Here is a 22,105-nt window from a genome sequence, read left to right as displayed (position 1 = left end):
CTTCTATCTTTGACTGAGACATTCTTTAGACAGTTTAGAACCATGATCCGCCTAACTCATGTCAGGGTAGAAAATAGATGCAGTATATACCTACTAAGCTAGCTATTCTAATTTCTTAGTCATTCTAAAGATCTTTTAATGATGTCTGACATTTCAATGACGTGGTATAAGATTGTCTGCAATGCTTCCCCTTGTGAGGGTAGTCGGCTTTAACGGACTTAACGACTTCGCGGCGTTTGTCACAACTACCTCCGTTGTAAAATCGACTGTGCCAGGAATATATAGTAGAACTATTCCTTTTAATTTATCTTGCTATATCTCGGGCGTGAAGAATATTTGTAAAGGTTCTGGTGCCGTTAGCCTTGTTCTTTAACCTAACGCTACCTGCAATTTGGGGTTGCGCTTCGGAACCCCTTAGATCTTGTCGCCGAATCAACTTTCGAACCATACGACAAAATTACATGTCTCAACCGGTAACTCCCTCTTACTAGATGATCGACAACGAAACAAATATGACCACGGACAAATTGACAACCATGGGCCTCGACGAGGAGAAGCAGGCTTCCGGGTCTAGAGAACCGTCCATTGTGACATCCTCAACTGCTAATGGCACAGATGCGCCAGACGTTAACGAGGGAGATGCGAATAAAGATCAGGAAAAAGGTGTGAGCGAGGCAGAAAAGCCCATCGAATACCCGAAAGGCTTGGAGATGTTCTTCATCATGCTTGCGCTCGTGCTTAGTATTACTCTCTGCTCTCTCGACCAGGTAAGCTCAGGTATCCCAGACAGTCCTTCTTAAATCCTCAACGCTGACCTTGATCAAGACCATCGTTGCGACCGCTGTACCTAAGATTACCGACCAGTTCGGCCGGTTGCAAGACATCTCGTGGTACGGCTCAGCATACTTCCTCACCCTTGGGGCCTTCCAGTCACTGTGGGGTAAGATCTACAAGTTCTTTCCTCTGAAAACGAGCTTCTTGGTGTCTCTCCTCATCTTTGAACTTGGGAGTTTGATCAGCGCTGTCGCTCGTAACTCGACGACTGTGATTGTTGGACGTTCTATCGCTGGGTTGGGCGCCTCGGGTATTGCACCTGGCGTGTACACAATTCCTGCCTTTATTGCTGAGCCCGAGAAAAGAGCTACATACACGGGTTTCATCGGGTTGTCGTATGGTATTGCTGCTGTTGCCGGACCACTCATTGGTGGGGGACTTACAGATGGGGCGAGCTGGAGATGGTAAGTAGACTCTCTTGAGATTCTTGTTACAAAACAACTATGCCTTTCATTGGCCAGAGGTGAACTAACAATCTTTCTTTAGGTGCTTCTACATCAATTTGCCCATTGGTGGCCTGGCTGTTCTCGTCATTCTTCTCACCTTCAAAACCCCAGCAGGGGTCAAGGTCGTCGATGCTACACTCAAGGAGAAGCTTTTACAGATGGACTTTATAGGCACAGCGCTCGTGATGGGTGCATCTTTGTCTTTACTTCTGGCTCTTCAATACGGTGGTGTGACCCATGCCTGGAACTCTAGTGTCGTCATCGGCTTACTGGTCGGCTTCGTTCTTATGGTTACCGCACTGATTGGGGTAGAATTCTGGCTGGGAGAGCGCGCAATGTTGACCCCAAGACTAATTCGCCAAAGGACAGTTTGGGTCAACGCTGTATGGGGCTTCTTCTTTGCTGGTTCATACTTCATCACGCTTTACTATTTGCCTATCTACTTCCAGAGCATCGATAATCAGAGTCCGATAGGCTCGGGTGTACGAAACATTCCTCTTATCGCGTTATTCAGCGTTGCGACATTTGCGTCTGGCAAAGCTATCACGAAGACGGGCACTGCAGCTCCATATCTGGTGGTTAGTTCAGTGATCGTCACTATTGCATCCGGCCTGTTCTATACTCTTGACATCGGGACCTCAACGGGAAAATGGGTGGGATATCAGATCTTGGCGGGCTTCGGATACGGTATTGGTCTCCAGGTTCCTATTGTCATTTCGCAGGCGTTTGCTGCGCCCGGTGACATGGCTCCTGTGACTTCGATCATCATATGTGAGCCCTTCTATTCTTCTCCTTAGATGTCTTGGTCTTCATTTCCTTCTTTTTATCGTCCCACCAGCTGACATCTATTTCTACCTTTGCAGTTGCCCGAACCCTCGGTGGAACATTCTTAATCACGGCTGCGCAATCTGGCTTCATCAACCAGATCATTCACAAGCTGTCCAGTACTGCACCGACCATCGATCCCGCCTCAGTGACGGAAACTGGTGCCACTACTCTGCGTCAGAATTTCTCCGGTGCTGAGTTGGATGGTATACTGCATGCTTATGCATGGGGCATCAAAGTTGCTTTTGCAATTACTATTGCGGCTTGTGGCATCACAGTCATTACGAGCTTATTTACCAAGTGGACGAATATCCATGTCAAGAAACAGAGCTCATAGAACACTCCTGACTTTTTGTACGATGAAGGGGATCTTTTTACCTTCTTTTGATGCTTCCAATGGTTTCTTTTCCGGTCAGACTACTCACCTAAGAGGGGTGGCAGCCGGAATCATTGAGGTTATTGGACCTGGCTACCTTATAAATGTATACTGAGCGCGTTGAGTTAATCAATCTCGTGGTCAATTCAAAGTACTAGACAATACTAATATAAAACATATGACAACCACTGGTAAAAGTCCCCATACACATATCAAGCAATTGATATCAACGTGCATCCCTTTAAGAGACTTTGAAACTCACGTGATCCGAGACAATCTCTGTTTTGGCTTGTCCCAGTCTAGGTCAAAGTCCTCCCATGGAAGTGGACATGACTCCCTGAACTTCCATTGGTCACCATCTTGCCTAAAAGCCTCTTCCCAGTACTCTTGATGTTCGTTCTTCATCGCAAGAGAACGCCCATAGAATACACGCAGCATTTGGGGGGCTAATCTCGTGATGTTCTCAGTCCGATCCTTCCAGCCATTATCCAACCTTTCCTCGGTAATAACGTCTAGTCTGTGGCCAGCCCAAGGGCCGACCCAGATTGGCCAAAAGTCGGAACACATTGGTCCGTAGCCTGGGCCTTGGCACGCATCTGAGAGATCTCGATCAGTGAAACCTTCAAAGGTTTCGAGCTGCTCCCAAGACCAAGTCGTCTTTCTGTTCTTTCTGTAGTCTGCTTTCCAACTGATGACCCATAGGAGAAGAATATCCAGTGTGAGCCACTTACGGCCTGGCAGCGAAATAGTGGCTTCGTCATCAGGGGTGACTACAGCTTCCATTCTTATGTACTCTTGATCGGTCAGGTTGCGCAAAAACCAATTGCTTCCAGGTTCAAGGTTAAGAGTTGGCAAACAGGCCTTCATGGGTAAGTGGAGGCTTTCTGGGATAACAGCCCCTTCAAGCTGCCTGAGGAATGCCTCTTCGTATGAATAGTCGTAGGGGAATGGTACACTCTCGTAATTTTCCACAGATTCTTCGAACCAGATCGATGCACGAGTTGTCTCTAGGTTATATAGTTGGCCAGTCTGCTCGGATTCCCTCTCTTCATCATCAGGGGTTGCTTTTGGTAATATGTGTTGCAACGCTTTGGGAAGTACGCGAAGTCTCCCGACAGTGCAAATTATTGAAGTGTTGACCCAGGAATATTTGTTCTTCCACCGGATGTAACCACCTTTTACCCACCTGATGGCATGAGACCAGAGCGTTTGCGAGCACAAGGCCAAAGCCATAAACTCTTCTACTTTGAGGAGTTCAAATATTGCTGCCAGAAGCTCGGCGGGAAGCGTCTCTACGTGGGTTTGGCCCTGTAAATGCTGCAACGTCGATTGGGTCGATTGTAAAATTGTCCCTTCGTCCGAGTCGATCTTGACACCTTCCATTGAGTTACAGAGAAACTTGAAAGCGTCGAAACTCAGATGATGCGTGCAGAAGTCTGAAGGTTCCATATAGCCTTCCAAATCAAGGACCGGCATTCTCATCCGCTGTTTCTTTTCAGGCGCGAGGAACATCCAACACTCCTCACGGCCTATGGCCCAGATGTTCCCAGCATCCCAAGGCTCTTCTCCGTGCAATCTGCGTCGCATTTCCGAGTTCGTTAAGATGATAGGGAAGAATTCAGACCGCAGCAATGTTGCTGCCTGCCGCTTATGGTCTTATATATTGATATGAAAATAACCCAGCCAATTATGGTCGTTGGTATTCATTACCCATCCAGGCACACGATTGCTCTGCTAAATCCACCAATCGGATGCTATGTTATAATTGGGGTAATTTCGCCGGGGATAGATCCAGTGAAGCTTCATTGCCTCTAAAATAGGATTTGTGCCCAAACGATCTTTATCAATTCTGCTTAAAGGCATGTGGCTATGACCCTTGACTTCTGTGTATAGAAATAATACCAAGCAAGTGTTTCCGAAAGTGTATGAGTTGTGTATCTAATCTTGTAGTATGGTGACAAGGCAAATTCCTGAATGACTCCTGATCATGTCTGTATTACGTCGCCTGGACTCTGAAGCCACTTCAACAGCTTCCTCATCAGCACTTGCTTATCCATTGGCTTGGGGATATAATCATCCATCCCCTTCTCCAAGCAACGCTCCATGTCGCCTTTAAGCGCGTAAGCAGTCATGGCAATTATAGGTAGACGTATACTACTACGACGTATCCGGAGTGTTGCCTCGTAACCATTCATAATCGGCATGCTGATATCCATGAGTATTAAGTCAAAGGTATTCGCCGCCGCGGATAGTGACGACACAGCTTGAGCGCCATCTGAAACAACGGTTATATCTTTGAAGCCAAAGCCATGCAGCATTCCGACTAGGACCTTCTGGTTGATGATGTTGTCCTCGGCCGCAAGGATCCTCTTTGTTGGTGAGATCTTCAATAACTGTTCCAGTTGCGTCGCAAGATCCTCGCCTCCTTGAAGCTCCTGATGCGGTAATTCACTACTGCCTCCTGGTGGAGCGATGATAGATTCGGCCTGATGAAGGCTACTGAGCCTTTTGACCTTGAATGAGAACCAAAAGATGCTGCCCTGCCGTTCCGGGTTAGGCTTATATCCAATTCTCCCTCCCAACAACTCAACAAGTGATTTCGCAATTGATAACCCAAGGCCTGTTCCTGGGCGCCGCTTCTGGTGTGGGGTATCGAGCTGCGTGAAGGGTTTGAACAGTTCTTGCGCGTCGGCTTCTGTCACGCCATGCCCGGTATCCCAGACCTCCGTTTGTATCGTGTCACTGGTCTCGTCTTCAGTGAGCATCGATGCATTCACCGAAATGTATCCCTTCTCGGTGAACTTTACAGCATTGCTGAGGAGATTCTCAAAGATCTGGCGGTACCTCAAAGCGTCCCCCTCTGCCCATTTTGGCAAGTTTGGTGATAAGTTCAGCTTTAGAGATACTCCGGGCTGCAGAGTAGTTTGAACTCTGCGTACAGCCGATGTAATCACATTCGCGATATCCAGCCTCTCATTCTTGACGGGAAAGGTGCCGGCCGCGATCTTTGAGTAGTCGAGGATATCGTTGATGATGCGTAATAGGACCTGTCCGCTCTCTTGAATCATATTAGCCGTCTCCCGTTGCTCTTCAGTGAGCCGACTATCCAGTAGTAAGGAGCAGGCAGATAGTACACCATGCATAGGCGTACGGATCTCGTGACTCATATTTGCCAGGAAATCGTTCTTCAACTTCGTGCTCTCCTCGTAAGCAGCAGTAAGCCGCAGTTCTGCCTCTTTTCGCTCAGTGAGATTCCGGGTGACTTTGCCGAAACCAACATGGATGTTGTTCTTGTAGATGGCCGTTATAACGACGTTGGCCCAGAACCGACTGCCATCCTTACGGTAGCGCCAGCCCTCATCTTCAACCCTGCCTTCACGCAAGCAAATCTCGAGTTCTCTTTCGGGCTTCCGAGACCGGATATCTTCTTCGCCATAGAAGGTTGTGAAGTGCTTGCCAATGATTTCTTCCTTCTTGTAGCCCTTGTTTAGCTCTGCTCCGGTGTTCCAGGTCATCACGTTACCGCGAGTATCGAGCAGGAAGATGGCATAATCCTTAACAGCCTGGACGAGGATGCGGAAAGCATCGTCAATAGGCAGCCAGCTCTGTGTTATCTCGCCGTTTTGAGTTGTAGTGTGAAGCTCATCCTGTTCCCATTCTATGACCAGGCACAACAGCTCATCGCCGTCGTGCACGGGCATGATACGCGCAGTCCAAGAAATTCCATTCGCGACATAGGCCGCATGGCATAGACGGAGAGCTCGAGCCTCAAGTGCAGTCTCAATCGCGTAGACAAAGGGAATACGATCGAACCTTTCGGTAGGCGATCCATGATAGAGGGCAGTGAAGAGGTCTTGGCCGACGAGTACCTCGCGCCTACGTCCCCATGCCTCGAGCAAGCCGGCTGAGGCTCTTTGGATGCGATACGATGGTGACACCACAAGAGTGGGGACGGGCAAGAAATCGAGCATGTCGTTCATGGTGGGGGCGGCAGCATCAAGCTCCTTGGCCAGATCCCTGGGTCTCATTTACCTGATCTAATGCACGGACTGGTCGCTAATACGACGTCTCTTTGCTTCACAGACGTAATACCAGTATCAAGTTGAGAAGAAAAGCCCCATGGCAGTGGAGGGGGGATTTTCCGCTCCTTGGCGCTAGCCTATCAGATCACGTTATGATGTCAGAATTGTGTAATTCTTTCTGCTCGTTTTTTTATCGCGCTGGGACACTCCTGAATTAGGCATAGAGCGCAATAAATTCAGCTGTCAGCCCTCCCAAATTGACTACTGGACTCGACGAAGATGGACTGGGTACAGTTAACGACATTAAATTGATCGCTATAATCCAACAATGAGGCACTCAATCAATAATACCACCTACCAAATATCCATGTAGCAGAGTTATTACGACCTATGCGGATTATTCAGAATTTAAAGACTGCAAGCAGCAAAATAAGGTCACCAGAAGCCCTTAAGCAGATAGATTTCGAGGTTTATGCATAGTTATATAAACAAACAAATCTATAGCCATCTAATTATACTCGTCTATCTTCTATCCCATCTATACTCTACGTGGATATAATTAACATACAATACGTCAAAGCTTTGCCCTGGCGTGCATAACTGGGCAACCATTTGTCTTGGTTCCGTGCCCGAATCCTGCATTAGTTGAGACCGAATCGCTCTTTTTCGGCGCGCTTCTATACCCTCCCTTCTCGTTATCGCTGTTCGTAATGTTCCCCTCTGCGTCTCTTGCTATTCCCAGCTCCAACAGCTTGGCGAATGCTGCTTTGAAGTCGTTGAAGAACAATTCCTTATCGTCAGCATACAGACGCACATATTTGGAGAACTCAGGGTCTGTTGTCAGAGCCATATCGGTTGGGAGCATCATCAACTCCTCTTCTGTGTCAGGGTCAACAGAGGAGAACTGAGTAACACCAGATTCAGGGACTGTCTTCTCAGTCCATTTTTCGGACAGCAGGAGGCGGAAATATTGATTCGAGAATCGTGTCGGATTATTGACCCATTTACCCTCAAAGCCCGAGTTTTCCGTATGGCAGCGTCCGAGGCTGTGTGCACCACTGAGGGCCACGATCTCACGATCGTTGAAGCCCATTCGGTAAAAGATGTCTCGGATATGGTCTGCTCCTTGAGCCGCATCAGGAAGACGGCCGCGAGGTGGAAGCTTGCTATCGTCTACAAAATCGGTTCGCCCCGGCACCCAATCGATTTCCGGGCCTCCCATGGCTCGAATGGCAGTCACACCGGCAAGTGTCCATAGGTCTGAGTATGTGATCCATGGGTGAAGACGCTTGACGGGCTCTAGGAAGAGGCGAGCATTCTGAAGGCCGGCGTTGGCAGGATCACCACCCTCAGCTTCGTAGCGCATGCCAGCGCCATTTGAGCCTCCGGTGTCTGTTTCTACGTCATATGTGCCAGAAGAGTGCCTGTAGGCTGCGTTAGTCACCAGCAGACGTTTGTCGAGTCCCGATAGACTTACCAGGCTAGGCGTACAAGAACAGGGCCGGCACTTCCATCGTCGTAGTCAGGCTGGCGTAGAAGATCAATGATAGACTTTCTGACAGCTTCGATGTCACCAGGTCTCGAGGCCTGGCTTTCTGATAGCGGCTTATCGATACTGGACATCTCGAAAGGACTTGGTGGAGAAAATAAAGAAAGAAATTTGCGTGATAGGGTATAAGATAAACAAAGGGTGCACTCGGTCAGAATATAATTCCTATGCTAAAGATACAGATTCAGAATAGGAAGGAAGGAATGACTATAAATGAAAAAACTAAAATGCCAAAGGATATAAGCAAAAATCAGGAGACGTTCTCGGTGCCATGTGATTCTAAATTAGACTAAGGCCCACAAGCAAAAGTCGTGATTGTGGGTCGTTAAAGAATGCCGAGGTAGATTGATAAGGATCAAGCCGAGGAAGGGATATTTTCAATTGATCAAGACGAGATAAGAAAAAAAATCGAATAGTTCACTCTATGCCTGTTGTTCGCCTCTTGGTTCATCTTCGCTACATTTGCATCTTAATGTTGCTCCAATATCTCCAACCTACCCCAAAAAAAAAAAAAAAAAAAAAAACTCCCCTTTGCCCGGTTGGTCAACTCCGTCTCCAAATCGGCTAGCTCTCTCGACTCTAACTCTTAGCCAAGAGTGATGTATCATCTTTCTATCGCCATACCTCACTACGAGTCCTAGATTTTCGTAGAAAAGCTGAATGTTTCAATCTGCTCAGTTTTATGTGGTGAATATAAGCTCTCAGTCACAGGTGTCAAATAGCACATCTGTTTCAGTCTGCGATCAGCTACTACTAGCGAGATCCGTACGATTAACAGGCTGTGATGGTCAGCAAGACGAATTCGTACTGTTGTACTTTCCACGTTCATGGCCATCGCCATATTTCCCATAGACTGTGAATAGAGTCATTACTAGGTATCAGCCTAGTTAAGAGTCTCCCTCTTACACAATTAATTATAACCGAGTTCCTTGTTTCCCAATGATGTTATCTAGATTTAATTTAAATTTATATTAATTTAACGTATAATATTATGCTTATTCTTCCTTTGTATTTAAACTGTTTATCTTTAAAAGAATGCCATTACTTTACTTTACTTTATAATTATATTTCATATTTCTCCACCTTGAATGCGTTTTTCAAAGGCGAGAAACCAGTCGCCGCTCTAATCACTATCCCATTTCCACCAATCGGACGCTATATCATGAAACGTCACCAATCTTCCGGATGTAACATCTTGGCAGGGACGTTGCGGGTCAAGATGATCAGTTTAAAGGTTAAAACGCCTTTGTCACGTTTGGGAACTTATCTGTTTTTGTTTCCCCATCTTCTTTTGTTCTTTTCGTTGTATTATACTCATAAAATGAGGTCGTTTCTTCAACTTTTGATTCTGGCAGCTGGACTGTCCCAGGCGACAGCTATCCCTGTACTGTCCAGAGCTGCTGGTGCTGCCAAAAACCTGATTATCTTGTAAGCTATCTCTTTTTCGAATTGTTTAAGCTATTGCTCTTATAAAACTCTCAGTGGCGATTCATACTCTACTGTTGGCTTCTGGCCCGGAGGCGACTTGCCCAGCGCTGGCAACCCTCTCGGAAATCCCTCTCTACCAGGACAAACAACGGCAAATGGATTGAACTGGGTGGGCCAATTGACTAGCGTGCTGAACACTTCTACGGTCCTGACTTATGACTTTGCTGTTACGGGCGCTACAGTTGACAAGGAAATCGTCTCGACATATGCACAGTACTGTGTTGATGATCAGGTTGCTCAGTACAAGGAATATGTCGCAGACAAAATCAGTTCTGCAGACACTCTTGTTGCAGTTTGGATTGGTATCAATGATCTCGGCGAGCCATTCTGGAAGAAATCAGCCGCGCCTGTTGAGAAGACCATGGATCGGTACTTTGAGCTCCTGAAGACTCTGTCTGAGACTGGCTTGAAGAAGTTTGCTCTTCTCAGTGTTCCTCGTATGTCTCTTTCCTTAATCCAATGACTCAAGTTAATTTCATGTCAGCTTTCGCGGACCAAATCCCAGCTATGAACGGACAGCCTGAGTCGGACCTCAAGACGCTTCGTTCAGACATCATTGCCTATAACAAAGCCCTGACTGAGCGCGCTGCTGCTTTTGCAAAGTCTGACTCAGGCATCGAGGTGAAGGTGTTTGACACGAAACCAACTTTCAACGCCGCGGTGAAAAACTTCAAAGAGTATGGTGCCAAAGACGCGACATGCTATGGCGGGAACGATTGCCTCTGGACTGATACTTATCATGCGGGTGTTGGTATTCACAAAGCTCTAGCCAAGAACTTTGCAGAGGATATTAGCAAGATTTTCACGTTCTGATCATGCAATATCGTAGAATAGCCGCTTCGGTAGAATCGATCAATTAACCTTTCCTCACCCTTGTTGGGGAACCCCAGTCTGTTGGTTCCAACAATATACACATCAGGACAATTAACCGAGCCAGCATGTGAACTGCCCCTCACGTTCCAATCATGGCATCCCGTTTTATCCCTCAAACATTATTTTTGCTGTCTTGATAATGGCTGATCCTACCTCGACCGCCGATCCCGTGGCGCTAGAAGTTGACGAGGCTGAGACTGATACTGCCAGCGATACTGACTCTTTTGCTTCAACTGAAGGGAGCTCCACTTCGTCAATTACCTCAAGCATTCTGAAATATCGTCAAGAGAATGGTCGCACATATCACGCCTACAAAGACGGGCAGTATGTGATCCCCAACGATGAGCAGGAGCAGGATAGGCTCGATTTGCAACATCATCTATTTCTTCTCACCTTCAATGATAAGCTTTATTTATCGCCCGCCGGTCTCGAAGGTCATCAATTGCACAATGTACTAGACGTTGGAACCGGGACTGGTATTTGGGCCATGGACTTCGCCGATGAGCATCCCAGCGCTTCAGTCATCGGGATTGACCTCAGCCCCATCCAAAGTCCTTTCGTCCCTCCCAACTTGAGCTTCCAGGTCGACGACATTGAAGAGCCATGGACATTCCATGTCAAGTTCGATTTCATCTACAGTCGCATGATGACTGCGTCTATTGCTGACTGGCCCGGCTTTTTCGCGAAGGCATATGAAAATCTCAATCCCGGCGGCTGGATCGAACTGGCCGATATTTACCCAATTACCAGCGATGATGGAACTCTCACAAAAGACTCAGCAACTCATGAATGGGTCACCAAGCTGTTGGACGGCACAATGATGATTGGAAGGCCATTCGACGGGGCAAATAAGTATAAGGAACAGCTTGAAGCCCAGGGCTTTCAGAATGTTCAACAAGTCGTGTTCAAATGGCCTCAGAATACTTGGCCGAGAGACAAGAAGCACAAGGAGCTTGGTAAGCATCACTCTTTGGTTCAGTATCCTAGGGTTGCGAATGAACTGACCGTGGGTAGGTGCTTGGAATCTCGAAAACATCAGCTCCGGCCTTGAAGGTCTTAGCTCTGCTGTCTATACACGCGTCCTGGGCTGGACTAAAGAAGAGCTGGATGTATTACTCGCCAAGGTTCGCCGCGAAATGAAAGACAGAACCATTCATTCTTACTGGCCTATGTAAGTCAAGGAACCATATCGGCAATGCACTAAACTAACCTTGTGTAGATATGTTGTATATGGACAGAAGCCGGAGAAATTAAGTGGCGCCTTCTTATAAGAACACGTATTGTTTCTCTCTTAAACTGGCAAAGTTAAATAAGTAAAGTTATTATTGAACTCTATCTGATTGAAACGTAGTCTGACTTTCATTATGTAAATAATTCTAAAATACAATCTTCTGTCCTCATCTTCTTGTCACACTGAGCCAACTTCCTTAGATTCCATCAGCTGTACGATTCTACTTCGGAACGAACTTCTCCAGAGTCCTAGTGATAAGGTTGTAGGTCGAGTTCTTGTCCAAACTCAGGTACAAATCCGAGCCCTCATTGAAGCTACCCCATGCAGTCCATCCATACCACACATCACTGTTGCGGTCAAGGAATGCCAGCATAGATTGAATGGTCTCGGCGCACTGAGGAAAACGCCCGCCACCAAACTCTGTGACGGTTCCTTGAAAGCCATTGCGGCGCAAGATGCGGGTCACTGCCTCAAACTTCTTTACATAACCGCTCCAAGGTTCACAGAGACCATATACGCCGGCAATATCGTCAAGGTACTGGTGGAAATCGTAAAGGGTATTGTTGGCGGGATCTTGAATCAGACCGGGACCGATGCCTGGTTGAGAGAAAGCCTCCCAGTCAACGAGGCGAGCGAACTGTGTTCCTGAGACAAGGATTTTCTGTTTTTCGGTGACCTTTCGGATCGCAAGAATTGCAGCCTGGTTGGTCGCGCCCCATTTGGTGATGTTAAGATCATGAGCTAGATAAATCTGTCAGTTTGACTGCGGGTATTGGACTATGGGCTGAGGAGTGCCAGGAGTTTGACTTACGTTCATTCATAAGTTGGAAGATTACTTTGGGGTTTGATTTGTATCTCTCGGAAAGCTTTGTCCAGAGATCTGCAAAGTGGTCGTTGGTAACGGTGATGTTGGGATTGAGGATTGACACTTCAGGTTGGTCAATCACGGCGCAGTACCAACGTGCATAGTTGTGCTAGAATAGTCAATTTGTGAATAATTGAAAGAGCATACTGTCTGAACTTACAATGTCCAGGATGGCTTGCCCACCATCATCAGTAATGGCCTTGACCAGCTCGTCAACTGTTTCCATGTTTGTCTCATTCAAGCTACCGCCAAGCGAGGTCTGAACATGCTGCCAAGTCATAGCGATTCGAAAGAGGTTGAAGCCTTTATCGTGCCATGACTTGTAATCCTCCACAGTGTTGATGTAAGGGTAGCTGTGATAGCTTGGTTCGCAGGACAGATCGAAGAAGGGGTTGTAAGCTGATCCGAGGATGTTGACATCGTTGGCGAGACCAAACAAGTTGACACTGCTCATGTTAGTCATCTTTCCCTAAATAGATGATCGTGTTAAACCTACCCTGCCCATTTTACCTGGCTGGCAATGGCAGTTTGAGCCGCGAAAGGAAACGTAAAAGTCTTGAGCTGCATGATGACAATGAAAGAGAGGACTTTGGTGATTTGATAGACTTGATCGAGGCAGCGAGAAGGGACTGTTTTATAATAATCTTGCTGCAAATGCGCTCATAATTCAATAATCTCTTTAATCAATGGCAGTGCCATGTTCGAGCTGGACTAACACTTCACCTCGCGCCCCAGTTCCTGAAAGAGTAATGTGAAATGACGATCCGTCAGCTTCGGCGGAGCCACGCTAGACAGCACCTCGCGATCCAGCCCCCACGGAAGCTGAAAATCCCGCTTTCTCATGATGATCCGGAATCGCCGGCACAAATGATCAGTGAGTGGCTCTTATTATATTCCATTGAAGAACGGTCAATTACTTCACTGAACAGCTGCCAGCCTCGCCTACTGCTACCTTTGGCGGCAACTAGTGCGCTGATGGCGAGCGCTGATGGCGAGCGCTGGTGAAGCTGAGGCTGGAAGCAAAGCAAAGCAGCTCTCAATATTTCTCTAGGATCTGCATCCCAATGAAAAGTCCTTTCGTAGTAGATATCTTTTCCATAACACCTGCAACCCATTTTTGCATGATCCGAGAACCGCTCAGGTGATTATAAGCGACTTTCAGTGGGAATAGCAGATTGAACGCTCCCGATGCTCCGCCTTCGTTCTGCAACATATAATCAACGCATTGGCATATCGCCTGTGCGTTGCGGTACCGATTTTCATGGTTCCAGAACACGAGTTCCGATGCCTCTTGAAAGTGGTTTTCGTCGGGAGACATACCTGCATCGAATACGCAACAGCTGTTGGGCAATGATATCAACCGCCCCAATATTGAATGCAACATCAAGTGAGTTGTGTTGAAGTAGATAAAGTCGATGGCTCTTTCGAGGTCAGAAAAGTATAGGAATTGCTCCAGTGTGTCATGATATAGTTCTGATGATTCGCACATCATCTTCTGTCTCCAGCAACTATGAGGATGCATGAAATTCCATGAGATTCGTAGAGAGTTGAGCCGCTCAAAAGAAGCCTGCAGCTTTTGACTTACAAAATTTGCAGACACCTGGCAACTGTTCGCATCGAAAAGATTATCGACGTCTTCCATCATGCCAGGGATGTCGCATAAAATATCTTGTAGGAAATCCCCAATCGTCTTGGACATGGGTTGCAATGCCCATGGTATATGCTTCCACTCATCCTGTTCCAGAAAGGTGCGCTTTCGATTGGCCATAGCCCCAATAGACTGTAAAGTGTTAGCAACTTACCAGTTTGAAAGTGAGATACCATACTATGAATGGTCTGTTGATCTGCAGAATGGGCTTAGCCGCGTCCATCTGGAATCCATAAGGTCCTGCCATTTCCGTCTGCCAACGTTAGCAAAAGCTAATCAACAATCATGATAAGCTTCTCGTACTAATACTGCGACGCCATGGCAGTGTTGTAGCCAGTTTGACATGGAATCGGAAGAAATCATCTCATATACGCCAAGGAACAGCGCACTCCATATGGTGGCATGAGGGAGAGACCTCGACGCCTCGGTCCTCGTTCCAAGATCAGCATTCAGTCTTTGTACAGCTTGTCCATATAGCGCAGAAGCATGGAACTTCATCTCAGGTATACCGTGAATACTAGAGAAGAAGGCTTCTGCAACACATAAGCCTGACATGCCTGCTGTTGAGTTTGCCTCGCCTGAGAAAAGATTGAGGATTGATGATCCGTCTTCGAGAGGTGACTTGACCAGGACAAACAAGTTGTTCACGAAGAATGATATGACCACTTCAGTCTTAAAGCCACGTAAGTCGATTGTGACAGGTATTTGTTTGAAGTCTTCCCTTTGAATCAATGCATTGAGAGACCGGGACTCAGGATCTTCAGGTCGGACAGTTTTTGCAGCATCGTGTAAGTGATTCACAAATACAAGGTTGTCATCGTATTTGCATGGGTGAAAGCCTTTACTGCACCTCTCACAGGTTGGTCGCTGCTCATCTATGGTCATCAGCGGAGAACTTGATACAGAATCCCTTCAAGACCACGACATACCGCATTTGACCCTGCGTTTGCGGCACGTCAAGCATCCTTTACTGCGCCGAGGTTGTCTCTTTGGCTGGGTGCTTGATGTCATAAAACCATTTGACTGCGAAGACATGACCTTGTCTCCGACGTTGGCATGTTGAAGTTTGTCATCTGAAGGGCTACCATTTTCGACTGGGGACCTTTTGCGGCTGGCAAAAGTGTGAAGAGGTCAAGGCGGAGTTATGAATTTCCTATTTGGATGTAGCATCAAAATTGGCACGCTGCAGATGTTGATTGGTTCATCTGACCCACGAGTTGGTCGTCCTTGCTCGGGCCTCATACGTCATCGAAGTGATCATTTCGTCTCCTTTTCGGCACTGATTCAGCTACATACCGCAGCAGGCGCAGATACAAGATTTGGAGTTCTGACAAGTCATTGAAACCTGGATAAACCCTTGTTGATAAACAGAAAAGGGGTCAGAATACCACCAAGTCCATGTTGAAACAGGTGCAACTTGATTGGGCTGTTCGGTACCTTACAATCCGGGTATTAAATACCCTGACGCTAACGCAGGGTGATGCGGGGGGAACAACAAGCTTCTCGGCAAACGCAAGTGATAGCAGACTCGGGATAGATGTAACTGCCTATCTTCTGTGCTTTATCTTACCTCTTATATATAGAATTAATTCCAAGTAGTCAAGCATTACGTTTGTTACTTCCAAGCACAGTTCACATTCACAATTTGGCTCGTACGTGGATCAAATATCGACTACCCTACACTACACTGTCCTGTAGGAAGCTCAATTCGTGAACCTTGATGATGTGAACCACCGATCTGCATGTGCCCTTTCACCTTGCGTAACTCGATGTTATCTCAACACTTAAGCCTCCATCCATGTAACGGCATCGAGACCGTTCGATCGCTACATTTATCACAACAATTGACGATGCTTCCCAGGACAGGACTAGTGACACCATTGATCTAGCTTTATCAGCTCTAGCACTGAAGCTCGGACTCCAGCATGCCAATCGTTTCGAGAGGGTTACAGATGAGTTATCATGCTTTCGGAATAGCTTCTTTGCCTCGGATTCATTAAACCTTCCGTCGCCCTGGGCCTGGGCAGCAACGGCAGTGGAGAACTCGCAATTATTACCCCAGATTCCATCGCCGCGGCTCCTTGTTTTCTCATACGATCACGCACTCAGAATCGAAGACTTTGAATCACGCATTTGATCATGTCTACGACGGCTGTTTACTGTGCCCCACCTAACCCGAGGAAGCGGGCTTCGGTAGCTTGTAACGGATGCCGGGTCAAGAGAACAAAGGTAATGCTCCCCTCCTTGCACAGCTATAACCTCAATACGGACGAGCACCATCGTATGGCCTCATTTTGATGACATTAGCTGACCCGGGCTTTACGTAGTGCGATGGAAGTCAGCCAAGATGTAGCGCATGCTACGATCGTCAACAGAACTGCGAATATACCCAAGCTGAAAGCAATCGAAAGTACGTAGGTAGAATATTAGGCTAGAAACTACACTAATATAAATGAACAGACGGCATACCAATGCATATATCAACGCGTTGGAAGCACGTGTCGCAAGCTTGGAGAAGCAACTCGCCCAGCGAAATGGTGATGTTGGGACACCAGATTCTGCCAAGAACAGCAGCAGCTGTGACCATGAAGAAGTCGCTTTTGTGACTACCACCCAAGCTGCTCAGCCAGCCCTCAACAGCGCCACCAGCGAAGAAGAGATAGATGATCTCGCAAATGCTCTTGGCTGCTTTACTTTGGGCGAGATTGGAGAGCTGCGCTATTTCGGCGCATCGAGCAACTTTTCCATCATCCACAATCACGCTATCAAGGTACCATCCTCGATCCAAGCTAGGAATCGGGGCATAGAAGCCGCAAATAACATGCCAGACTTCATCACACCCTCCGATGAGCTACGAGATCACCTACTGGAGATTTTCTGGCGATGGCAGAACTCTTGGCAGTATATCGTCCCAAGAGAGCTATTTGTCCGCGACTTATACGTTGAGAAGAATGGGCGATACTGTACACCTTTGCTCATGGCGGCGATTCTAGCGATGTCATCGCGGTACTCTCCAAGACTGGAGCTTCGAACAGACCCTGATGACGCCAATACGGCTGGTGAAGCATTTGCGGCTCAGGCAAAGACTATGCTTCATTACGAGTGTGAAGCGCCCACAACATCTACGGTTCAAGCAACAGCGCTTTTGGGCCTGTACTGGGCGACTATCGACAATGAAGGTCTCGGATTCATGTACATCGGTATGGCGACAAGAATGGCCATGAACCTGGGGCTTCATTGCGATTGCTCGCCATACGCTTCCAAAGGTCTAGTATCGGATGATGATGTCGAAGCGAGAAACGTTACGTTTTGGGGCGTCTATGTCCTAGACAAGTGAGTTACTTGGAACTGCTAGAAGTTAGAGGCGCTGACCGTGTGACTAGGTTCTACTGCCTTGGCATGGGCCGGCCTGCGAGTATCCAAGAGTACAACATCACAACGACCAAACCGAAAGGACTCGTCCAACACAGCCCGTTGCTATCTGACTACCAACTCGAGATATCAACACCATTTCCGACAAGTCATATTATGGAGAACTCTATGTACACTTGTGAGCTTTTGATCGCTACCTCGGAAGTTATCGATCAGCTGTGAGAAATCCCTACCAAAGTCGATATAATGGTGACTGATATGATATAGATATGCCCAGAGATATGCATGGACAGACAAAGAAAGAGAGGATCGAGTTATGAAAGCTCATCTACAAGCTGTCGGGCTCTTTGACCGGCTGCCGAAAAGCCTGAAGATCTCAAGTTCCAGTCTTCAGTGTTCGCCGCCATACGTCTATCAGTTCCAGTAAGCACCATGGAACCGTGAAAGGTCTTGACTAACCGCTAGTCTTTAGTTTGCAATACCATCATGCAATATTATTACTTCACAGACCATTCTTTCAACTTCTCAACCCTGGCAAGAGCTCTATTGCCTATGACCCAGAAGGAGGGGATATTCACTCCAAGTCTTGCAGAGATTCAGCTGTCAGGATGGCTAGAATCCTACAGATCTTCAGGAAGAACTACACGACGGTAAGCACTTGCTCAATCTACCATACTAGCAGGCTAACCACTACTAGCGGTGTATGCCTGTCTCAGCAGTCCACCCAGCCTTCACTGCAGCAATCATCCATCTTCTTCACATTAAGTCAACAGGAAATAACGGCAGAAGTGAGGCAATGAGATGCCTTTACATATGCGTTAAATCTCTCTACGAGATGAATGTGAACTGGAATTGGGCTAACCGGTCTATTCGAGCGATCTTGTCGCTGGCTAGGGAATGGGATATTGACATTTGGGCGCATGGTCTCTCACAAGAGATCAATGAAGAGAGTAGGCGACAATTTGAACGGTATGAAATGGACGATTTGGTGGTTTTCCCTGATCAGGGTTCGGAGAGTAGCTTTGAGCATGTTTTTTCGCTGGACGATATCTTTGAGTCTTGGACGTACGATCAGTGTTTTGGGGAGTCATCTCTGGACTTTTTTGTTTAGTTTTAGGACTGTAATAAGGCCTTCTTTAGGTAATACTGGTCTGGCTTATGTAGCCTAATCCATTTCTAGGATATTCACTATCGTACTTCTGACTCGATCGATGCCTGTCACGTACTACATGGCGCATTGACTATGATCTACTCTATGATGCGGATATCATAGTTCCGGCGTGCGGAGAATAAGTTTTGGCATATCTGGGGTAACTGGGGTCAAGGAGGGGGGTTATCCGGGAATCAATCATCCGACCACGATGATCGTCAGGTAATCTGATATCCGGATAGACCCCTCAAGCAATCCCTGCCAAGGGCAGTTGTAGGCTGAGATAGGCAATATCGTCGTGTGTTTGCCATTCGATGAGTATCAGTCTCACGAGTATAAGTACAAGAGCAAACCACCCTCAAGTTCCCCATCGCATCATCCTTCTCAGTCGAACTCAAACATCAGCAAAACAACCACCAACACAAATCTCTTCAACTCCAACCATAATCTATCAAGATGTCCAAGTCCCTCAAGGTCGCCGCTATCCAAGCCGAGCCCGTCTGGAACGATCTTCAGGGCGGTGTCAACAAGTCCATCGGTCTCATCCAAGAGGCAGCAAAGAACGGTGCCAATGTCATCGGCTTCCCCGAAGTCTTTATTCCTGGATATCCATGGTATGTAACAGACTTACAAAACATGGGCAGATCAGCTTATTCATTTTTAGGAGCATCTGGGCCAACTCACCCACCGAGAACGCACCGTGGATCAACGAGTACTTCAAGAACTCATTGGAGAGAGAGTCACCTGAGATGGACCAGATTCGAGCTGCTGTTCGAGAGGCAGGTGTTTTTGTTGTTCTTGGATACAGTGAGAGATACAAGGGAACCCTTTACATCGCACAGGTGAGTTGTGCCACTGAGCGGACCACTCGGCGTACTGACGGAGTAAGTCTTTCATCGACGAGACCGGCACCATTGTTCTTCACCGCCGCAAGATCAAGCCCACCCACGTTGAGCGTGCTATCTACGGTGACGGACAGGGCGAATCTCTGACCAATGTCGCCGACACAAAGTTCGGAAAGGTTGCTGGTCTTAACTGCTGGGAGCACACTCAGACACTTCTCCGCTACTATGAATACTCGCAGGATGTTGATATCCACGTCTCCAGCTGGCCATCAATCTTCCCCCAGAACGTCCCCGAGTGGCCTTACCATATTACTCCCGAATGCTGCAAGGCCTTCTCTCACGTCGTCTCCATGGAGGGAGCCTGCTTCGTTCTTCTGGCAAGTCAGATTATGACTGAGGAGAACCATGAGAAGGCGAATGTCAAGGGCTATGACTATACTAAGAAGTCTGGCGGTGGCTTCAGTATGATCTTTTCGCCTTTCGGAGAGGAACTTGTCAAGCCGCTAGATCCTCATGAGGAGGGTATTCTTTATGCTGATATCAACCTTGAAGAGAAGTACAAGGCGAAGCAGAACTTGGACATCGTCGGCCATTACTCGCGACCCGACCAGCTGAGCCTTCGCGTCAACCGACATGCTGCTAAGCCTGTCTTCTTTGCCAACGACCTTTGAGCTCATGGATCTGATTCCTCGGCGAAAGTTTCTTGCTTGTAGGTCGCAGTTCGATGGCCCAATCGTGAGCCCATGGTATCTTTTGCTTTGAGGGTCAGTTAGTTTGGATAGCGCAATTAAAGAATTACAATCACCAAGATTTCAGTGCCATGATGCTTCTAACCGTACTATGACCAGAAGTCGAGTAAACGATTTCTTAGAGAGACAGATGTGATATTTAAACTGGTTGAGATTCATTCCTAAAGCAATAAACTACTATGAAACCAACTCGTCTTGTTTAGTAAACGTAGAAGAAGTTAGGGTTGTTCCTATCCGTCATGGTATCCGGATCAACCTCTCCACTCTGTCCAAGATCCTGTGAAACCCTTCCCTTTCTGTTTCGAAGGCCATAAAGAATTCTAGTAAGAATGGTAACAACAACCGATCCGCCACAAACACAGAAGACGGTGATCTTTGCTGGGATGAAGCTTGGCGCATCTTTTGCTTGGAAAGTCTGCGGTCCAATGATGTTGGCGATGGAGAAGCCAACAGCAACGATGGCGTTCGTAGTGACCTTCTTGGTGTATCCTTGAACATTAGCTCCGACAAGAGCATAAATAAGTGCGAGAGGTGCGACGTCGAAGTTGATCAAGTAGATTCCGGCAAGGGAGCCAGCTTGACTGCTGGAGTAGAAGGACATGAGTCCTGCGCCAATCAGAGTTGGGACCATGAGAAGGCAAAGCCCCAGCCATCTTGGGAACCCGTAGAGGATGGCGAAAGTGCTGAGTAAGGTGGCCGACACTGACACAACACCAGCAGGCATATTGAGAAGGGCCGCCTGCTTGGGGTCGTATCCAAAGCCGCGGATCAGAGTAGCAGAGAAGGTTGTAATGATGCCTGATGGGATCACAATGAGAATAGTGTTGAGGAAGAGCAGCCAAACTTGAATATCTTTGAGAGCATCCCAAATACCTGCACGGCGGAAGACCTTGGCGATTTTCCCTCCCTGATCAGCATCAAGTGCTTCTTGAAGAATGATCTGCTCCTGCTCTGTAAGGAACTTGGCATCCTTGATACTGGAAGGCATCCAGAAGAGTACAAGGAGGCCAATCATAACGTTGAAGGCGCCAACGGACACAAACATGATGCGCCAGCTCTGGAAGCTGCTGGTTCGGCTACCATGCTGGGCAGCATACGAGATGAGTCCGCCAACAGTCTGGCCGATGCCAAGACCGCAGTACCAGATACCGGTTCTTGGGGTAGCTTGTCTTCTGGTGTACCACTGCGAAGTGATCATGATAAGGGCAGGTGAGATAACCGCTTCGAACATGCCAAGAAGAGTTCTCGCAGCTGTCATGCCAGGGAAGCTATGCGCAGCGGAAGAGCAGCAGATAACGATACCCCAGAGAACAACGTTGAGACCAAGGACCTTGCTGACGGGAAACTTCTGGATCAAGACACCCTGAGGAAACTCAGCAACAGCGAAACCGATGAAGAAAGCGGTGGCCATCCAGGAGAAGTCATTTCCTGTGAAGTGGAGGTTCTCGGAAAGACCCATGATGTTGGCATAGTTGATGAGGACTTTGTCGAGGAATTGGAGGAAGTAACAGACTAGCATAAGAGGAACGAGATGGTAGTCGACTTTACGAGTGATTGGCTTCAGCGATGTTTCGCTGATGACATCTTGGACCGAGCCTTTGGTGACGGAGGGAGGGCGCATGATGTCTGGGATCTTCTCGTTGTCGGCGGGAGTCATGGTGAAACTGCCACGAAGATGTTAGACAGATGCAGCCACTGCAAGTTGTTAGGTACTCACCTATCAGGCTACACAAAGGGTTGATGTGAGTTGAAGTAAGAGTCAGATAGTTGAGTGAAGAGTTCAATTGGTGGCAAGGTAGCGATCGATAGACGAAGGCAGCCTGTACTGAAGC

The 22,105-nt window shown here is 47.5% G+C and overlaps 10 protein-coding genes across 10 annotated transcripts; 5 read left to right on the top strand and 5 right to left on the bottom strand.

The window, feature by feature from the left end:
- Nucleotides 1-339: 339 nt before the first annotated feature.
- Nucleotides 340-2,674, top strand: FOBCDRAFT_233601 (major facilitator superfamily domain-containing protein). The gene is made up of 4 exons (XM_031192583.3): nucleotides 340-767; nucleotides 826-1,238; nucleotides 1,321-2,051; nucleotides 2,144-2,674. Exons 1-4 carry the CDS (start codon nucleotides 492-494, stop codon nucleotides 2,440-2,442), a joined length of 1,719 nt encoding a protein of 572 aa, XP_031031429.2. The 5' UTR covers nucleotides 340-491; the 3' UTR covers nucleotides 2,443-2,674.
- A 65-nt stretch (nucleotides 2,675-2,739) lies between these two features.
- Nucleotides 2,740-4,068, bottom strand: FOBCDRAFT_192238 (uncharacterized protein; the record flags this gene model as incomplete). Its single annotated transcript, XM_054707534.1, has 1 exon — nucleotides 2,740-4,068. The coding sequence occupies one exon, from the start codon at nucleotides 4,066-4,068 to the stop codon at nucleotides 2,740-2,742; it is 1,329 nt and encodes a 442-aa protein (XP_054563509.1).
- Nucleotides 4,069-4,312: 244 nt separating this feature from the next.
- On the bottom strand, nucleotides 4,313-8,278 carry FOBCDRAFT_254080 (uncharacterized protein). The gene is made up of 5 exons (XM_059611085.1): nucleotides 7,981-8,278; nucleotides 7,187-7,927; nucleotides 7,072-7,139; nucleotides 6,855-6,891; nucleotides 4,313-6,498 (listed from the first exon to the last, which is right to left on the bottom strand). Exons 1-5 carry the CDS (start codon nucleotides 8,124-8,126, stop codon nucleotides 4,467-4,469), a joined length of 3,024 nt encoding a protein of 1,007 aa, XP_059468065.1. The 5' UTR covers nucleotides 8,127-8,278; the 3' UTR covers nucleotides 4,313-4,466.
- A 1,095-nt stretch (nucleotides 8,279-9,373) lies between these two features.
- FOBCDRAFT_208443 (uncharacterized protein) lies at nucleotides 9,374-10,353 on the top strand (the record flags this gene model as incomplete). The annotated part of the gene is made up of 3 exons (XM_059609232.1): nucleotides 9,374-9,480; nucleotides 9,535-9,977; nucleotides 10,025-10,353. 3 exons carry the CDS (start codon nucleotides 9,374-9,376, stop codon nucleotides 10,351-10,353), a joined length of 879 nt encoding a protein of 292 aa, XP_059468064.1.
- Nucleotides 10,354-10,507: 154 nt separating this feature from the next.
- FOBCDRAFT_192231 (S-adenosyl-L-methionine-dependent methyltransferase) lies at nucleotides 10,508-11,821 on the top strand. Its single transcript, XM_059608722.1, has 3 exons — nucleotides 10,508-11,369; nucleotides 11,428-11,584; nucleotides 11,633-11,821. The coding sequence occupies exons 1-3, from the start codon at nucleotides 10,553-10,555 to the stop codon at nucleotides 11,682-11,684; spliced, it is 1,026 nt and encodes a 341-aa protein (XP_059468063.1). The 5' UTR covers nucleotides 10,508-10,552; the 3' UTR covers nucleotides 11,685-11,821.
- Nucleotides 11,822-11,864: 43 nt separating this feature from the next.
- Nucleotides 11,865-13,076, bottom strand: FOBCDRAFT_324323 (glycoside hydrolase superfamily; the record flags this gene model as incomplete). The annotated part of the gene is made up of 4 exons (XM_031192578.2): nucleotides 11,865-12,385; nucleotides 12,456-12,618; nucleotides 12,670-12,955; nucleotides 13,006-13,076. 4 exons carry the CDS (start codon nucleotides 13,074-13,076, stop codon nucleotides 11,865-11,867), a joined length of 1,041 nt encoding a protein of 346 aa, XP_031031424.2.
- Nucleotides 13,077-13,545: 469 nt separating this feature from the next.
- Nucleotides 13,546-15,418, bottom strand: FOBCDRAFT_254078 (uncharacterized protein; the record flags this gene model as incomplete). The annotated part of the gene is made up of 5 exons (XM_059611084.1): nucleotides 13,546-14,289; nucleotides 14,336-14,410; nucleotides 14,461-15,032; nucleotides 15,087-15,268; nucleotides 15,372-15,418. The coding sequence occupies 5 exons, from the start codon at nucleotides 15,416-15,418 to the stop codon at nucleotides 13,546-13,548; spliced, it is 1,620 nt and encodes a 539-aa protein (XP_059466206.1).
- An 830-nt stretch (nucleotides 15,419-16,248) lies between these two features.
- FOBCDRAFT_254077 (uncharacterized protein) lies at nucleotides 16,249-18,640 on the top strand (the record flags this gene model as incomplete). The annotated part of the gene is made up of 8 exons (XM_059611083.1): nucleotides 16,249-16,386; nucleotides 16,485-16,567; nucleotides 16,618-17,357; nucleotides 17,430-17,490; nucleotides 17,541-17,747; nucleotides 17,797-17,952; nucleotides 18,038-18,179; nucleotides 18,227-18,640. The coding sequence occupies exons 1-8, from the start codon at nucleotides 16,297-16,299 to the stop codon at nucleotides 18,638-18,640; spliced, it is 1,893 nt and encodes a 630-aa protein (XP_059466205.1). The 5' UTR covers nucleotides 16,249-16,296.
- A 495-nt stretch (nucleotides 18,641-19,135) lies between these two features.
- Nucleotides 19,136-20,195, top strand: FOBCDRAFT_147353 (carbon-nitrogen hydrolase; the record flags this gene model as incomplete). The annotated part of the gene is made up of 3 exons (XM_031192574.2): nucleotides 19,136-19,293; nucleotides 19,344-19,521; nucleotides 19,569-20,195. The coding sequence occupies 3 exons, from the start codon at nucleotides 19,136-19,138 to the stop codon at nucleotides 20,193-20,195; spliced, it is 963 nt and encodes a 320-aa protein (XP_031031420.2).
- Nucleotides 20,196-20,472: 277 nt separating this feature from the next.
- FOBCDRAFT_265452 (major facilitator superfamily domain-containing protein) lies at nucleotides 20,473-21,930 on the bottom strand (the record flags this gene model as incomplete). Its single annotated transcript, XM_031192573.2, has 1 exon — nucleotides 20,473-21,930. One exon carries the CDS (start codon nucleotides 21,928-21,930, stop codon nucleotides 20,473-20,475), a length of 1,458 nt encoding a protein of 485 aa, XP_031031419.2.
- Nucleotides 21,931-22,105: the final 175 nt, after the last annotated feature.

Source organism: Fusarium oxysporum, chromosome XI (assembly GCF_013085055.1).
Source record: "Fusarium oxysporum Fo47 chromosome XI, complete sequence".
In the NCBI taxonomy this organism is placed as follows: domain Eukaryota; kingdom Fungi; phylum Ascomycota; class Sordariomycetes; order Hypocreales; family Nectriaceae; genus Fusarium; species Fusarium oxysporum.
This window is presented reverse-complemented; position numbering and strand designations above follow the sequence as displayed.

Excerpts from the sequence above, each read along its gene's own strand:
- FOBCDRAFT_233601 (XM_031192583.3), top strand. The coding sequence starts at position 492 with ATGATCGACAACGAAACAAATATGACCACGGACAAATTGACAACCATG. Across the intron at positions 768-825 it reads CTCTCTGCTCTCTCGACCAG|ACCATCGTTGCGACCGCTGT; the intron begins GTAAGCTCAGGT and ends ACCTTGATCAAG. Across the intron at positions 2,052-2,143 it reads TGTGACTTCGATCATCATAT|TTGCCCGAACCCTCGGTGGA; the intron begins GTGAGCCCTTCT and ends CTACCTTTGCAG.
- FOBCDRAFT_254080 (XM_059611085.1), bottom strand. The coding sequence starts at position 8,126 with ATGTCCAGTATCGATAAGCCGCTATCAGAAAGCCAGGCCTCGAGACCT. Across the intron at positions 7,140-7,186 it reads AGCGATAACGAGAAGGGAGG|GATTCGGGCACGGAACCAAG; the intron begins GTATAGAAGCGC and ends CAACTAATGCAG. Across the intron at positions 6,892-7,071 it reads GGGCAAAGCTTTGACGTATT|GTCGTAATAACTCTGCTACA; the intron begins GTATGTTAATTA and ends TAATCCGCATAG.
- FOBCDRAFT_192231 (XM_059608722.1), top strand. The coding sequence starts at position 10,553 with ATGGCTGATCCTACCTCGACCGCCGATCCCGTGGCGCTAGAAGTTGAC. Across the intron at positions 11,370-11,427 it reads CAAGAAGCACAAGGAGCTTG|GTGCTTGGAATCTCGAAAAC; the intron begins GTAAGCATCACT and ends GACCGTGGGTAG. Across the intron at positions 11,585-11,632 it reads ATTCATTCTTACTGGCCTAT|ATATGTTGTATATGGACAGA; the intron begins GTAAGTCAAGGA and ends AACCTTGTGTAG.